The sequence below is a fragment of the Molossus molossus genome, unplaced genomic scaffold (assembly GCF_014108415.1).
Source record: "Molossus molossus isolate mMolMol1 unplaced genomic scaffold, mMolMol1.p scaffold_m16_p_8, whole genome shotgun sequence".
In the NCBI taxonomy this organism is placed as follows: domain Eukaryota; kingdom Metazoa; phylum Chordata; class Mammalia; order Chiroptera; family Molossidae; genus Molossus; species Molossus molossus.
The window spans coordinates 37243965-37260923 of record NW_023425402.1 but is presented as its reverse complement, the minus strand read 5'-3'; the positions used below and the strand labels follow the sequence as shown (position 1 = coordinate 37260923).

Here is a 16959-nt window from a genome sequence, read left to right as displayed (position 1 = left end):
AGAGCAGGGGTTATTATTGCAAAACACATTCCTGTTTCCCTGAGTTTTAATCTCACACTCTTGGCATTCCTACCTTTTTGGTTTTGACTCACCTATTTAGATTTTGGGGTTAGTAAGATTAGTATGTCCATCTTCTATTTATGTTAAATTTTTGGCCGGTTTGCTTCCTTCTGCATATCATGTTGATCTGCCAAAATTATGGCTCTTTGAAATGTTCCCTCTTCTCAGTTTGCTTTGGTCTAACACTGTGGAATCAAGATGCCGTGTGTCAGCCCTGGGGTGGCTTTGGGAGCTTGCTGAATTCAATCTCTGGGCTTTATGAGTCTCCACTTGATTGGCATGGGACATGGAGCTGCACCGCTTTGAAGCCTGTGGTTTTTCTTGATAGCTATAAATTACTAGCTCTATATTAAACTTCAAGGAGTCTCACCCTTAGGTGAGAGATGGGTGTCTGGTAAATGGGAAGTCAATATTTGCCACAGATAAGGAATGGTTGTTTTCTTTTCTTTATATCTTTAAAGTTACTCAAAGATGGTATCAGCGGCCTGGGGAGGTGGTGGGTTTCTCCTCTTTAGGAGGTGGTAAGTCTCAGCTGAATGAAAAGTTGGCTAAGATATTTTTGGACTCTAGATAACCTTTAATCTTCCTTCTTATCTTGAGAAGCCACAACTCTGAGTACATCTGTGACAATAACCAGATAAGTAATGTGATTACAGTAGTCCTCCCAGGTATTCATGGGGATATGTCCCAAGACTCCCAGTGGATGCCTGAAACCACAGATAGTACTGAACTCTCTATATACTACTTTTAACTATACATACACACCTATGATAAAGTTTAATTTATAAATTAGGTACAGTAAGAGATTAACAACAACAGTAATAAAATAAAAACAATTATAACTCTATACTGTAATATAAGTTATGTGAATATGGTCTTTCTCTGTCTCACAACTGATTTGATAACAGAGATGACTACTAATGAGTGGTAGGGTTCACAGCATGGATACACAGGACAAAGTCCCAGATGGGACGAAGCATGCGGGCCAGAGATGTCATTGTGCTCCTCAGAAGGGCATGCAATTTAAAACTTATGAATTGTTTATTCTTGGAATTTACCATTTAGTATTTTCTTTTTTTCACATAAGCTTGTTCTTTATTTATTTGAATATATATCCACAAATTACATTAGAAATCAGCATTCACAGTGATTAATGTAGAGCTCTAAGATTTCTATTTCAAACTTTCAGTCAGACTTCTATTTTTTAAATTAATTTATTTTTGTTACAGATGTTTCTCCCCCTTCCTCCCCTCCCAGTTTTGTTGTCCGTGTCCATTGTTCATGCATTTATGCATATAAATTCTGTGGTTTATCTCTCCCCCACCACCCCCTCTTCTGGGGAATGTCAGTCTGTACCCCACTTCCATGTCTCTGGGACTACCCCATTCCTTAGACTGTTATGTTCATTATGTTCCACAAATAAGTGAGATCATGTGATATTTGTCTTTCTCTGCTTGGCTTGTTTTGCTTAGGAAAATACTTTCCAGGTCCCTCCATGTCATCTCAAAGGATAAGAGCTCTTTCTTTCTTACAGCTGCATAGTACTCCATTGTTTATATGTACCACAGCTTTTTTATCCATTCGTCTACTGATGGACATTTGGGCTGTTTCCAGATCTTGGCTATTGTAAACAGTGCTGCTTTGAACATGGGGGTACATATATTCTTTCTTTAATATTTTCCAATCAAGATTGACTATTGGTAACTGAAACTACAAAAAGTAAAATCGGGGATAAGGGGGACCACTGTATGTTTATAATACAGTTGTATGATAATACTATTTGCTATTAATGAGCAAATTATTAATTAGGATAAATCACTATCATAACATTAGAAATTACATCATAGGGTATGTTTTCCATCTCTTTCTCGGAGACTGTCCGTTGTTAAGATCTTCATCTCATACAGGTTGTGTGTACTCAAACTGAACTTTATAAAAACCTGCACCATATGATCTTGTTTTTAGATATAAACATTTCCCCTCCATTTAGAGGTCATAAAGATGGCCCTCAATTTTCAAATCCAGATCAACTATAGTCATTCCTAACTCCTAAATTTTTTTCTGCTATATAACGTCACTAAGGAAAGATTTGGTGATTTTCCTTTTGATGTCAATTTTTATGAAGTATAAACATGCAAGAGAATATGAAACATTAGAATGTATAGCATATATTTATACTATGTATTATGTATAAGCCACTCACATGCAGTATAATTCTGATTTTGTAGACATTGAATTAACAGCAATAGCTACCATTTTGGAGCACTTAGTGTGTAGATATGAAGTTCAGAGTTAAATCCCTATTTTTCTAAAAAATTTATCTTTATTGTTGAAAGTATTACAGATATCCTTCCTTTTCAGAGATAAATCCCTTTTGAAAAGTGAAGACAGGCCCTACAAACCACAGCCTTAGCATCAGTCAAACAAACTAAAATGTGCCAAAAATCATATTGGTATTGCTTAGAAATATGTATTAGTCAATGGTAAACGTTTGCTACATCTCTTGTGTCAGACTGTACTTTAAAGCAGTTATTGAACTAAGTCTGCTCATCATCCCATTATGGCTCTATTCCAATTTTCTTCCACTTCTCTTAGTATATAGCATAGTGAACCTAATTAGAAGTCTGTTAAAATAAAGACTTGGAATTCTTAGGATATATTCCTAGGAGTGGGATCACTGGGTCAAATGGCAGTTCAATTTTTAATTTCTTGAGGAAACATCACATTGTTTTCCATAGTGGCTGCACCAGTCTGCATTCCCACCATCAGTGTACTAAAGTCCCCTTTTCTTCACACCCTCCCCAGCACTTGTTGTTTGTTGATTTATTGATGGTGGCCATTCTGGCAGGTGTGAGATGAAACCTCATTGTCATTTTAATTTGCATCTCTCTGATGATTAGTGACATTGATCATTTTTTCATATGTCTCTTGGCCATTTGTATGTCCTATTTGGAGAAGTGTCTATTCAGGTCCTCTGCCCACTTTTTAATTCGATTGCTTGTCTTCCTTTTGTTGAGTTGTATGAGTACTTTATATATTTTTGAGATTAACCCCTTATCTGATGTATCATTGGCAAATATGTTCTCCCAAACAGTGGGTTCCCTCTTCATTTTGATGCTGGTTTCTTTTGCTGCGCAGAAGCTTTTAAGTTTGATGTAGTCACATTTGTTTATTTATTTTTTCTTGTTTCTCTTGCTCTAGGCAATGTATCAGTGAAAATTCTGCTATATAAGATGTCTGAGATTTTGATGCCTACGTTTTCTGCTAGAATTTTTATGATTTCATTAGTTACATTTAAGTTTTTTATCCATTTTGAGTTTATTCTTGTGTATGGTGTAAGTTCATGGGCTAGTTTCACTTTTTTTGCATGTAGCTGTCCAATTTTCCCAACACCATTTATTGAAGAGACTGTCTTGACTCCCCTATGTTCATAGCAGAGTTTATCACAATTGCTAAGATCTGGAAACAGCCCAACTGCCCATCAATAGATGAGTGGATAAAAAAAGCTGTGGTACATATACACAATGAAATACTATGCAACTGTAAACAAGAAAGATCTATTACCCTTTGAGACAGAATGGAGGGACCAGGAGAGCATTATGCTGAGTGAAATAAGCCAATCAGACAAAGACAAGTGTCACATGATTTCATTTTCATGTGGAAGCTAATGAACAAAATAAACTGGTGAATAAAATAGAAACAGAGGCATAGAAACATGGCATAGAAACAGACCAAAGAAGCTCAGAGGAAAGGGTGGGGGGCAGGAAGAGATTAACCAAAGAATTTATATGCATATATGCATAACCCATGGACAAAGCCTAGAGGGTGATGAAGACCTTGAGGGGATGGGAACCAGGAGGGGAGGGGCAATGGGGAAAAAAGGGGAAACATCTGTAATACTCTCAACAATAAAGATTTAAAATAATAATAATAAAATTAAGTGTATTATTTATATATATTAATGTAAGTTTATATATATATATATATTCCTACACACACACACACACACACACACACACACATATGTGTGTGTGTGTGATTCCTTCAATTATTGACATTAACAGATATAAATTTTTAGAATTTGAGTTTTGTTTTAATCTATTTTCTAAGATCACATAACTTACATTTTTAGGTTTTGAATGTTAGTATTATGCCAAGAGGTGCTACATAAACACCAAGTGGAAAACACCATGTTTTAGTAAACATTTCAAATATTTATCCCTGTTCTCTTCCAGATTAAATGCGCCTCATTTGTACCCCACACATGGCCAACAGGCTACACTGAAAGCTGCTCTGGGCAGGTGGGAAGGGAGCATCCTGAAGAGGAGAGCGCCCTGCCCCTCAGGGCGATGCTGGAGCTGGGGCTGGAGCTTGAGAAGGGTGACCTGTAGGACTCTGTGATGTGCAGGAGAGTCCTCCTGCTTTGAGGGAAAGATAGGCAAAGGCTCTTTTCTTTCTTGGTCCTCAGGTTTCCTGGGTAGGAGAAACACCAAACAGTGGAGAAACCCCATAATCCACCTCTAACTTTCTTGGCAAAATGCCAATGTGCTGTTGTAAATCTTAGTCAGACAACACATCGGCTGGCCGGTGCACAGACAAGTGGCACTTCCAGCCACCTTGTTTTCTTTAAGGTACATATGAACAATTTAGTTTTCATTAAATACATGACAACTCTGCACCTAATGTGAGGTTGCAGTAAAAAGATCTATGGTAAAGTTACTTTTCTTGGTATTGTTGGAGAATGTTCCATTCTCTGCAAGAACGTTTTTAGATTACTAACATATATTAATTTAATTGGCAGATGTAAAAATTATAATCATTTTATTGGGAAACACTTCCAAGAATGATTATTTAGTCTCTGATCTTGAACTTAATAGAGCAACACAGTTTAATTTCCCTGAGATGGTCCAGAATATCATGATGGGCATCAGATACTTCCCTGTGCTGGATGCAACCAGCTCTTAGGGGTGCCGGGACCCTACCACTAACTGGCCCCAGGTCTTTACACATTTGGAACACTTAGGTCTGCTCGATTCTTACAGATTTTCTAATCTCTCTCTTCTTAGTCTTTCACCATCCCTTCCTGTTGTAGTGTCTGTTCTATCAGCCTGTCTCTGTGTTTCTGGTTACAATCGTCAAAGAATTGGGAAACTATCATCGTTGCTCTCAAATGAGAAAAGGTTGTGCACAGGCCTCCAGCGGTTCGCCGATGAGGACAGCACACACACTGTTGTCGACCTGAACAGTCCAGGGCTCGCCTCCATCCCTGTCTAGTTTGTCACTGGATTAGAGTTGCTGTTGCACATGTGGCCTCAGGTTAAGTATAGACACAAACACAGCATGTACTTAGTGCCATTATTTTGGGAAAAAAGTCCAAGACTGCATCTTATTGCTTCCAAAGGCATTTTCCTGCAGGGAATCTGGTTATTGAGTGAATCCTGCTCTCTTTTAAACTGTCGAGGTTGCCAGGTAAGTTGACTTTGGATAAGTGAGGTTGTTTGGACTGTCCTTAGTTTTGTCATTTCTCAACACATACATCTGGATGCATGTAGGAAAACATTACATTATCACATAGGTCTTCACCAAGTTTCTCAGGGTGTAATACTTCCTTCATTATATTGATGAATAAATGTACCCAAGGTTATTGTTATGGCTGAATGGCTTCCCTGCAAAATTCATATGTTGGAGTCCTAATCCCTAGTACATCAGAAGGGGGACTCTATTTAGAGATAAGTTCTTTACAGAGGTAGTCAGGTAACAATGAGATCATTAGGGTGGGCCCCGGTTCAATAAGACTGGTGTTCTTACAAGAGAAAATTTGGACACAGACATGTGCGGAGGGAAGACAATGTGAAGACTCGGGGAGAAGACGGCCATCTACAAACCAAGGAAAGAGGCCAGGATCACATCCTTTCCTCATAAAGAACCAGCGCTGCCACCTTCTTCATTTTGGACTTCTAGCCTCCAGAACTGTGAGACAATGCATTTCTGTTGGTTAAACCACCAGTCTGTGATACCTGTTCCAGCAGCCCTAGCAAACTAGAACAGGCACAGAGGTAGTTCGTGACGAAACTGGAATTCAAAATGAGGTCTAATGCTCAAACTCCTGCATGGCCTTTTCAGTCTTTTCAGTCTCTCCTCGGTAATTATGTGTGGTTGGGGCAGAACCAGCTGGTCAGTCTGGAGTTGGCCGTGGGAAGGACAAGCTCCCTCTGCACTCAGTCACAGGTAGAGAAGGAGCCCTGTGAACAACAGGCTGTGGTGCTGGAAACCCCTACTCCCCTGGCTTCCCTTGGAGGGGTGCCCTGGGGTCTCTGGTTGGCAGACTGTGGCAGGAGTCAGCTCATGTCTGGATCAGGACCAGGGCCATTTTCCCTAAAGCATGACTGCTGCCACTGCAGCAAAAACTCCTTTTTATTTGCTCTGTTCCCCCCACGAGGGGTGGCATGACAAAAGTAAGAGTTTGCGGATGGAGGCAAATTGTAATATCTTGACCAATTTCCTTTAAGGAAATGAGAGGGGACACAATGATCAGAAAGACAGGCTTCATCCTTTACGGAGAAAATAATCAGAAGCCTGGGAGAAGATAAATGTGTGCTTCATTCTGATAAGATGCAGAAACTGCTCATTAAGAAAAATCAATGACAATGACGCAAAGAATAAATCATCTGACACTGAAAACCCTTCAAGGTCATGTGATTTTCACTCAGATGGATGGGAAGAGGTAAATACTCAACGTGTGCACATCTGCCTCTTCAGCAGCACACGTTACAAACCAAATTGGAGCCATCAGTTTAAAGAGAAATCTTTAAATCTACACATATTCTAAATGCACTAGTAACCTGTCAATTGAGAGGTGATGCTAGCTGAATTATTATTTGGTCATAAAGACTAGCTGGTATCAAAGTCCCCGGTTAAGTGTCTCCAAGAGAACGTTGTATTGTATAAATTATCCACATAGCTTAATGTAGCAAAGTCAACATTATATCAGAAAAATTATATTCATAAATGATAGAGATATGTTCCTGGGCATATCAATTTGTGAAAGCCCACACTAATAAACCACTAAGATCTAATTTAAACTGCTTTATTTGTGCAAAGATACTCACGGCAGGAAGTGCAAAGAAAGAAATGCCAAGGAGCGCAAAGCCTGCAGAAAGCAATCTTCCCAGCCAAGTTAGGGGAGTTTTGTCTCCATAGCCAATCGTTGTCAATGTAATCTAAAAACAAAATAAATAGAATGTGCAGCTTAAGTACGTGAGAGGAAAGTCAGGACCTATGAACAGGAGGCAAAGCAACGTTTTCACTAAATCGTTATTCAACACGTCTCGGTAGTGCATTTTATTACTGTGCTTTAATTTTCCATGACGCATAACAGAACTCCTCTTTGTTTAAGATAGGGAATAATCTACATACTTGTTCCTCCTTTATAACACAATTTTCCATCTTTTCTAAGTGCATTCAAAGAAAGGTTATTTAAGTAAGTGGATAACCATCAGTGATACAGAAGTGATAGCACCATGGATTTAGGACTGAATCAGTACACAAAACAATAATTTATGTTAATTACGGCTGTTCATTTACTACCTTGGCAGGCACTTCCTAAAGGTCTGCTGTGTGCAAGGTACGTGTTATGATTTGTAGTGGAACAAAAATAAAAGGTACATAGTTCTTGTTCTGAGATATTTACAGCGTAAGAGGGGAGACATGTCACACACAAATTATTAAATTACAAAAGGGCAACACAGGTATTATTATGGTTGCATAATTACTCTGCCAGGGAGTTCAGAGACACAGCTTGGGGGATAGAAGAGGCTTTATCGGGGGAGATGCCATCATACTTAGGCTTTCAGGAAAGAGTAATATTTTAAGAGACAGAGATGATGATCTGGGTGGGGGAATTTGGTGACCAGCTGCACAGGAGTGAGAACAAATTGGGTAGGTTCTGGAAAGCACACCTTGTTCAGTCGGGCTGGAGATGGTGGGTCTAAAGAGGATTAGTGAAAGGGGAGGGTAACCAGATCAGGAAGTGCCTTTGAAAAATGATCATTAGATCAGGTCTCTCCCATGGTCAAACTGCTCTAGGGGCTTCCCATGTCCCATAGAATAGTCCCAGATCCTCTCCAGGGCCTGTGAGGCTCTGCAAGACCTGACAGAATGAAGGGCAATGGAATTGGAACAGTGGCAGTAGGACTATTTGGGAGCGGAGGGTAAAGAGATGAGTTTAGAACTTCAATGGGAATACATTTATTGACTGCCCGGGATGGAGGGGAAGACTAAGTCAACAAGGACTTGATCATTTCAAGGGAAAGATACTTGCACCATAAATAAAAATATAATAATGAGCAAGAAAAAAACTTTGGAGCAAAGATGAAGAGTTTGGTTTTGCAAGGAAGGGTTTTTAAAAGGTCACTACGACTCTGATCTAGAAAAAGTCAAGCAGGAAACTGAGATAGACAGCTTGAGCCTTGAGAGAGAGATTGGGTTTGGCATGAGATTTGGATTTTGGATTTGGGCACAGGGTGATTGTTGAAGTTTTGTGAATAAAAAGATTGCAAAGCACTCAAAGAAAGGGCCCTAAGACACCTCAGGAAACACAGACATTTAAGGGATAGAAGGGAAAGTAAAATCAAAGAATAATAATATATATATTTTTTTAAATAAGAGAACTCAGCCTTGGCCAGTTTGGCTCAGCAGTTAGAGCGTCGGCCTACGAACCGCAGGGTCATGGGTTTGATTCCCAGTCAAGGGCACATAGCTGGGTTGCAGGTTCGATTCATGGCCCAGGGAGTCGGGGTCATGCAGGAAGCAACCAATTGATGTTTCTCTCTCACGTCAATGTTTCTTTCTCTCTCTCCCTCCCTTCCACGCTATCTAAAAAAAAAAAAATTCTTCAGGTGAGAATGAACAAAAAACAAACAAACAAACAAAACCGAAACAAACACAAACAAACAAAAAAGAGAACTAAGAATGAGTAATACAAATGGAAACTTAATGGAGAAGAGAGTCTCACAGAGGACCAGGTGATCCCTGATGTCGGAGGCGCACAGGTGACAAGGAGAATAAGGACTGAGAAAAGAGACAGTTCCTCTGCCCATTTTTTAATTGGGTTCTTTGTCTTCCTTTTGTGGAGTTGTATGAGCACTCTATATATATTGGAAATTAACCCCTTATCTGATATATCATTGGCAAATATGCTCTCCCATACAGTGGGTTGCCTTTTCTTTTTGATGATTGTATCTTTCGCCGTGCAGAAGCTTTTGAGTTTAATGTAGTTCCATGTGTTCATTTTCTCCTTTGTTTCTATTGCCTTAGGTGATGTATCAGTGAAAATTCTGCTGCGTATGATGTCTGAAATTTTGTTGCCTAAAGTTTCTTCTAGGAGGTTTATGGATTCATGAGTCACATTTAAGTCTTTTATCCATTTTGAGTTGATTCTTGTGTATGGTGTAAGTTGATGGTCTAGTTTCATTTCTTAGCATGTAGCTGTCCAATTTCCCCAACACCATTTATTAAAGAGGCTGTCTTTACTCCATTGTATGCTCTTGTCTTTGTCAAATATTAATTGAGCATATTGCCTTGGGTCCATTTCTGGGTTCTCAGTTCTGTTCCACTGGTCTATATGCCTGTTCTTGTGCCAGTACCAGGCTGTTTGGATTACAGTTGCTTTGTAGTATAACCTGAAATCTGGTAATGTGATCCCTCCAACTTTGTTCTTTTTCAAGATTGCTGTGGCTATTCGAGGTATTTTTTGGTTCCATATGAACTTTTGAAGTATTTGTTCTAGTTCTGTGAAGTATCTCGTTGGTATTTTGATGGGGATTGCATTGAATCTATAGATTGCTTTGGGTAGTACGGACATTTTAATGATGTTAATTGTTCCAATCCATGAATAGGGTATGTGCTTCCAGGTTTTTATATCTTCCTCTATTTCTTTTTTCAATGACCTGTAGTTTTCTGCAAATAGGTCCTTTTTTCTTTGGTTAAGTTTATTCCTAGGTATCTTAATTTTTTTGCCGCAATGGTAAATGGGATTGTTTTTTCAGTTTCTCTTTCTGTGAGTTCATCATTGGTGTATAAGAATGCTGTTGATTTCTTGACATTAATTTTGTATCCTGCTACTTTTCCAAATTCATTTATTAAGTCTAGTGAATTTTTGATTGAGTCTTTGGGGATTTCTACGTATAGTATCATGTCATCTGTGATTAATGACAGTTTCACTTCCTCCTTTACAATTGGGATCCCTTTTATTTATTTATTTTTTCTGTCTTATTGCTGTGGCTAAGACTTCCAGTACTATGTTAAATAAAAGTGGTGAAAGTGGGCATCCTTGCCTTGTTCCTGTTCTTTAGGAAAATGCTTTTAGGTTTTGCCTATTGAGTATGATGTTGGCTGTAGGTCTTTCATATATGGCCTTTATTATCAAGATATGATCCCTCTATTCCCACATTGCTGAGTGTTTTTATGAGAAATGGATGCTGGATTTTGTCAAAGGCTTTTTAAGCATCTATTGATATGATCATGTGGTTTTTATTCTTCATTTTATTTATGTGGTGTATCACGTTTATTGATTTGGGAATATTGTACCAGCCTTGCATCCCTGGGATGAATCCCACTTTGTCATGGTGAATAATTTTTTTGATGTATTGCTGGATCCGATTTGCTAGTATTTTGATCAGGATTTTGGCATCTATGTTCATCAGGGATATTGGCCTGTAGTTTTCTTTCTTTGTAGTGTTTTTTTCTGGTTTTGGAATTAGAATTATGCTGGCTTCATAAAATGAGTTTGGAAGTCTTCCTTCTTGACTTTTTTGAAATAGTTTGAGGAGAATGGGTGTTATTTCTTCTTTGAATGTTCGGTAAAACATCCCCGTGAAGCCATCTGGGCCTGGGCTTTTGTTTGCTGAGAGAGTCTTGATTACATCTTCAATTTCCTCTGTTGTTATTGGTCTGTTCAAGTTTTCTATCTTTTCCTGGGCCAGTTTTGGGAGTCTATGTGTTTCTAGAAATTTGTCCATTTTGCATAGATTGTCAAATTTGTTGCCATATTATTGTTCATAGTAGATGTTAACAATCTTTTGTATTTCTGTGGTGTCAGTTGTTACTTCTCCTGTTTCATTTCTGATTTTGTGTATTTGGGTTCTCTCTCTTTGTTTCTTGGTGAGTCTAGCTAAGGATCCATCAATCTTGTTTATCTTTTCGAAAAACCAGCTCTTTGTTTCATTGATCCTTGGAATTGTTTTTTTGGACTCTATGTCATTTATTTCTCCTCTGATCTTTACTATTTACTTCCTTCTACTTGCTCTGGGGTTCTCTTTTTGTTTCTCTCTAGTTCTTTAAGTTGTGAGGTTAGAAAGTCTATTAGAGATTTTTCTTGTGTTTTTTTTTTTTTTTGAGGTAGGCCGGTAGTGCTATGAACTTCCCTCTCAGAACTGCTTTTGCTGCATCCCATAGATTTTGTGTTGTTGTGTGTTCATTTTCATTGGTTTCCAGGAAGTTTTTAATTTCTTCCTTGATCTCCTTGGTAACCCATTCATTGTTTAATATCATGTTAGTTAGCCTCCATGTGTTCAAATGTCTTTGCATGTTCTTGTTGCAATTGATTTCTAGTTGCATGGCATTGTGTTCTGAGAAGATGCTTGATATGATTTCAGTCTTCTTGAACTTGTAGAGACTTAGTCTGTGTCCTAACATGTGGTCTATGTTTGAGAATGTCCCATATGCACTTGAGAAGAATTTGAATTCTGTAGATTTGGGGTGTGATTCTCTGTAGATATCTATGAAATCCATTTGGTCTAGTGCTTCATTTAGAGTCTGTGTTTCCTTGCTAATTTTTTGTCTAGAGGATCTATTCAGTGATGTCAGTGGGGGTGCTGAAGTCCCCTGCTATGATTGTATTGCTATCGATTTCTCCTTTGAAGAAGATTTTTAATATATTTTGGTGCTTCTCCTATATTGGGTGCATATATGTTTACCAAGGTTATATCTTCCTGTTGGATAGACCCTTTCAATATTATGTAGTGGCTTTCTTTGTCTCTAGTTATGGCCTTTATTTTGAAATCTGTTTTATCAGATATGAGTATTCCTACCCCAGCTTTTTTTCCTTTCTGTTTGTTTGGAAGATTTTTTTCCATCCCTTCACTTTCAACCTATGTGAGTCTTTTGTTGTGAGGTGGGTCTCTTGTACTCTAGTCAGCCTTTGAATACTGGATTCTTGACATTTGTTTCTCAGTCATTTTGTGTTTTAAAAATTATATTTTCCTCTAACTTACCTTTCTCTTCCATCCCTTTCTTTCCCCACCTCTTTCCAGGTGATCTTAAATGTTCTCATGGATTTAAACACCATTCAAATGCTGAACACACCAAATTAATACTTCCAGGCCAGGCCCCTCTTCTGAACTCCAGGTTCACATATCTGCACTTGACTTTCTATTGGAATGTTACACATTTAAATTTAGCATGTTTAAAAAAACTCTTTCTTTAAAATTTTAACTTATTTTCATTGATTTTAGAGAGTAAGGGAAAAAGGGAGAGTGAGAGAGATAGAGAGATGGACTTGTTGTCCACTTATTTATGCACTCACTAATTGATTCTTGTATGTGCCCTGGCTGGGTATTGAACCCACAACTTTAGCATATCAGGATAACTCTCTAGCCAACTGAGCCACTTGGCCAGAGCTAAAATAATTCTTGTTTCTTTCCATCCTGTTACTCTCCCAGTGTACCCCCACTCCCATCCTGACCCACAGCACCACCATTTGTCCAGTTGCTCATGTCAGATGCCTCAGAGTCATCCTCATTGCTCCTTTCCCTCACTCCTTTCATGAGTGTATCAGCAAGTCCTATGATTCTATCTCCCAAAGATACTGCCGACTCACGCCTTCACTCTGTCCTCACCACCATGATTGAGCAGGCTGCTCTCAGTTTTTGTTGTTGCCTCCCTCCAGTTCTTCTCCATACATCTGAAAGGGGCATCCTTTTCTTATTGCTCTCTAAAATCCTTCAATGGCTACTCATTGAATTCTGAATAAATTCTAAACTCCTAACTATGGACAACATGCTCTGGTCCCTGCCTACCTCCCCAAGAGCATCCTGATTTCACCCTTGCTCACTACGCTTTAACCGCAGTGTCCTTTCAGCTCCTCAAACAGGCCAGGCTATTTCTGCCTCAGGGTCCTTGCGCATCCTATTCCCTCAGCCAGAACTGCTCTTCTCCCCACTCTTCCCAGGGTTCTTTTCTCTCTATTTTTTAAACCCTCACTTGAGGATTTTTTTTTCCATTTATCTTCAGATAGAGTGGGAGGGGAGGGAGGGAGGGAGAGAGAGAGAGAGAGAAAGAGAAAGAGAGAGAAGGAGAAGAGAGAGAGATGGAAGGAGAGAGAAAGAGAGAGAAACATCGACATGAGAGAGACACATGGACTGATTGCCTCCTGCATGACCCCGACCAGGGCCAGGGACCGAACCGCAACTGAGGTACGTGCCCTTGACTGGAATTGAACCCACAACTCTTTGGTCCATGGGCTGACACTCTAACTATCTGAGCCAAACTGGCCAGGGCCCCAGGGTTCTTTCTCATCCTTCAGGTCTTCTTCAATAGATCCCATCATCAGAGAAGCCTTCCCTGCCCACTTTGTCTACAATGGGACCTCTGTTCATCTCAATTTGTTTGTAATAGCACTTGTCAGAAGTGGTAGTTCACTATATTTTTCTTTGGTGGAAGGGGCTTTATTTCCTTTACTAGAAGGAGGAACCATATCTTTACTCTTTGTTATCTCTCTAACATCAAGCATAGTGCTTGCCGCAAAGTAGAAGGAGCTCAATGAATATTTAGTAAATCAATGAAGAATCCTTTTAAGCATATTGGCCACAAATGGAGTAAGAAATATAGGGCAAGAACTCCCTCAAATCTCTGGCTTGAGCAGAGGCTTTTTAGGGTATATTTGTGCATGTTTGCAGAGAGGATGAGTATGAAGAGGGAAGGGGTGTTGACTTTATGCTGGGGTAAGGTACCAAAGAGGCAGAGGAAATAGAGTTAAGGGCACAGTTGGAAGGGCAGTGTGAAGACACCGTTTACACACTGGGGAGAGGTGTGCACACTGTGTGTGGAGGACAGGAGTGGGACTGCTCTAGGCATTTCCCTTCCCTTCCAGGGAAGGAGAGGACAGGACTATCTGTGGGGAGGAAAAGGCTGGTAACAGAGGAATAGACTTGGGCTGTGAAGTTCTGAGAGGGTGTGCGAATCAACAAGAGGTGAAGGAAGGTCATCCAGGGTTAAGGAGAGGGACTTTGTAGTGGAACCTAGTAAACAAGCTAATCAAATACTACCAACAATATCAGTACGGGACTCTCAAAGGAATTCTTTGGGATCGCAGAAAAAATATTCTGGCCCAGATTTAGTACAGGTTTCTAAGCTTAAATATATGGAAAAGATTTTAATCAACTGCATTTTTTCCCCCCTGAAAAATGGCTTAATCCTTTTACAGAAGTTTATTAATAATAATAAACTGAAGAGGAAATTTCATGGTTTGGTCACAGCAATCATGTCACATTTCATGGTTTGCTTTACATTCTAATAATACATTCAAATTATTCTCCTGGGCCCAGTGCTTAGAGAATGGGTTTTAAACCATGGCCTCTAACTCAGATAATGAAACATGGCAAAGTGATGAGAGGCTCATTTCACTCTGAGCAGGGAGGAATGCCTGCTCTCTCACCCCCAGAGGGCTGCCTCAGTCTCACAGGGTGGTCTGCGGGGGAGTAGTGTTGTAAACTCTGAGAGCAGCACCCTGGAGTCCCTCTGGGGTGGCAGACTTTGCCCACCCTGTCTGCACTCTGGCTCAGGCTTCTGGACGACTGTGTCTCATGTGCAGGGGACTGGAATGATCAGCAGCTCGGCTGGCCACAGCAACTTCCTCCACTCCGATTTCAAAGTTGCTTGGGGTGTTTCTTGGTTGGAAGCATAGGGGCCTTTTATTGCCAGGCTAGCTAGGTTTGAGAAGGATCTGCTAACACAGTGGCCGTTTTGTCTCCCTCTGGGCCAGGATGGGGGTTGGCGGGGGTTTCCTGTGTGCATCGTTTCACTTCCTGTGGCTGAAAGGGGACCAGTGGGCTTTCTGATGTGAACAGAGAGGTAGCACTAGACAGGAAATCAGGAAATTTTATAGATAAATGTACAGTAAAAAGACATGAGCCTTCCCAGTGCATTCACACAGGCCCATCTACTCCATCTAGCTGCTGACTCTCTAAGACACCGACTGGCTGCCTTCAATAAAACCGTCCTCAGATGAGGCTTGCATAGATGCTCACTGATGTTCTGGACTTGCAGGTCAAGCTGTCCTTGAAGTACCAGTGTGTCTCCTTGGAAAAGTACAACTACATGATGTTTCCTTTCCTAGCACTTGGAAGGCTCTGCTAACGGTTATTGGCGGGACCTTTGAACATGAATTGAAGAAGCTCTTTTGGTGCTTATTCTCTCACACTTACGCTAAACAACAAATCCATCTCTGTCTCCCAGAAATCTTGTGAATCTTTTAGTGGCTGGGCCCAATAACGATCACTCTCATTTGGATCTAAAGTTAGGGAAAGGTGGGCTGGCACAGGACCCCAAGGGTGCCAGCTCTTCAGGGAGCTCCTGGAACAGTTGCTTGTTTCAGGGAAACTTGAGAGGCAACATATGTGATCTTCAGGGGACGGGAGGAAATCATGCCCAGGGGAAATTCACTGTATTGGGCATGACTCCATTTTTTTTTTTTTAATTTATTATTATTATTTTATTTTAAATTTTATTTTTGTTACAGATGTTTCTCCTTTTTTACCCCATTGACACCCTCCTCCTCATCCCCGGCTTTGTTGTCTATGTCCATCGGTTATGCGCACATGCATATAAGTTCTGTGGTTTATCTCTTCCCTCCCCCACCACCTCCTCTTCTGAGGGTTGTCGGTCTGTACCGTGCTTCCATGTTTCTGGGTCTACCCTATTCCTCAGACTGTTATGTTCATTATATTCCACAAATAAGTGAGATCATGTGGTATTTGTCTTTTTCTGCTTGGCTTGTTTCACTTAGGATAATACTTTCCAGGTCCCTCCATGTCGTCTCAAAGGATAAGAGATCTTTCTTATAGCTGCATAGTACTACATTGTGTATATGTACCACTGCTTTTTTATCCATTTGTCTACTGATGGACACTTGGGCTGTTTCCAGATCTTAGCTATTGTAAATAGTGCTGCTATGAACATGGGGGTACATATATTCTTTCTGATTGGTGTTTCAGGCTTCTTAGGGTATATTCATTCGTAAGAGTGGGATCACTGGGTCAAATGGCAGTTCAATTTTTAATTTTTTGAGGTAACATCATATTGTTTTTCATAGTGGCTGCTCCAGTCTGCATTCCCACCAGCAGTGTACTAGAGTCCCCTTTTCTACACACCCTCGCCAACACTTGTTGTTTGATGATTTGTTGATGGCGGCCATTCTGACAGGTATAAGGTGATACCTCATTGTTGTTTTAATTTGCATCTCTCTGATGATTAGTGATGTTGAGCATTTCTTCATATGTCTCTTAGCCATTTGTATGTCCTGTTTGGGGAGGTGTCTATTTAGTTCCTCTGCCCATTTTTTAATTGGGTTCTTTGTCTTCCTTTTGTTGGAAATTCCTTAATATATTGGAAATTAACCCCTTATCTGATATATCATTGGCAATTATGCTCTCCCATACAGTGGGTAGCCTTTTCATTTTGATGATTGTATCTTTTGCTGTGCAGAAGCTTTTGAGTTTGATGTAGTCCCATGTGTTCATTTTCTCCTTTGTTTCTATTGCCTTAGGTGATGTATCAATGAAAATTCGGCTGCGTATGATGTCTGAAATTTTGTTGCCTACATTTTCTTCTAGAATTTTTATG

At 39.9% G+C, this 16959-nt stretch overlaps 1 protein-coding gene across 5 annotated transcripts in view; it reads right to left on the bottom strand.

Moving 5' to 3' along the window:
• The window catches only part of KCNQ5 (potassium voltage-gated channel subfamily Q member 5), a 541294-nt gene that overhangs the window by 103724 nt on the left and 420611 nt on the right, over window positions 1–16959 (bottom strand). For all 5 annotated transcript variants that reach the window (XM_036248151.1, XM_036248152.1, XM_036248153.1 and 2 more), the window contains exon 6: window positions 7170–7280. In XM_036248151.1, coding sequence (XP_036104044.1) covers window positions 7170–7280 — 111 coding nt within the window. The remainder of the gene's footprint in view (window positions 1–7169; window positions 7281–16959) is intronic.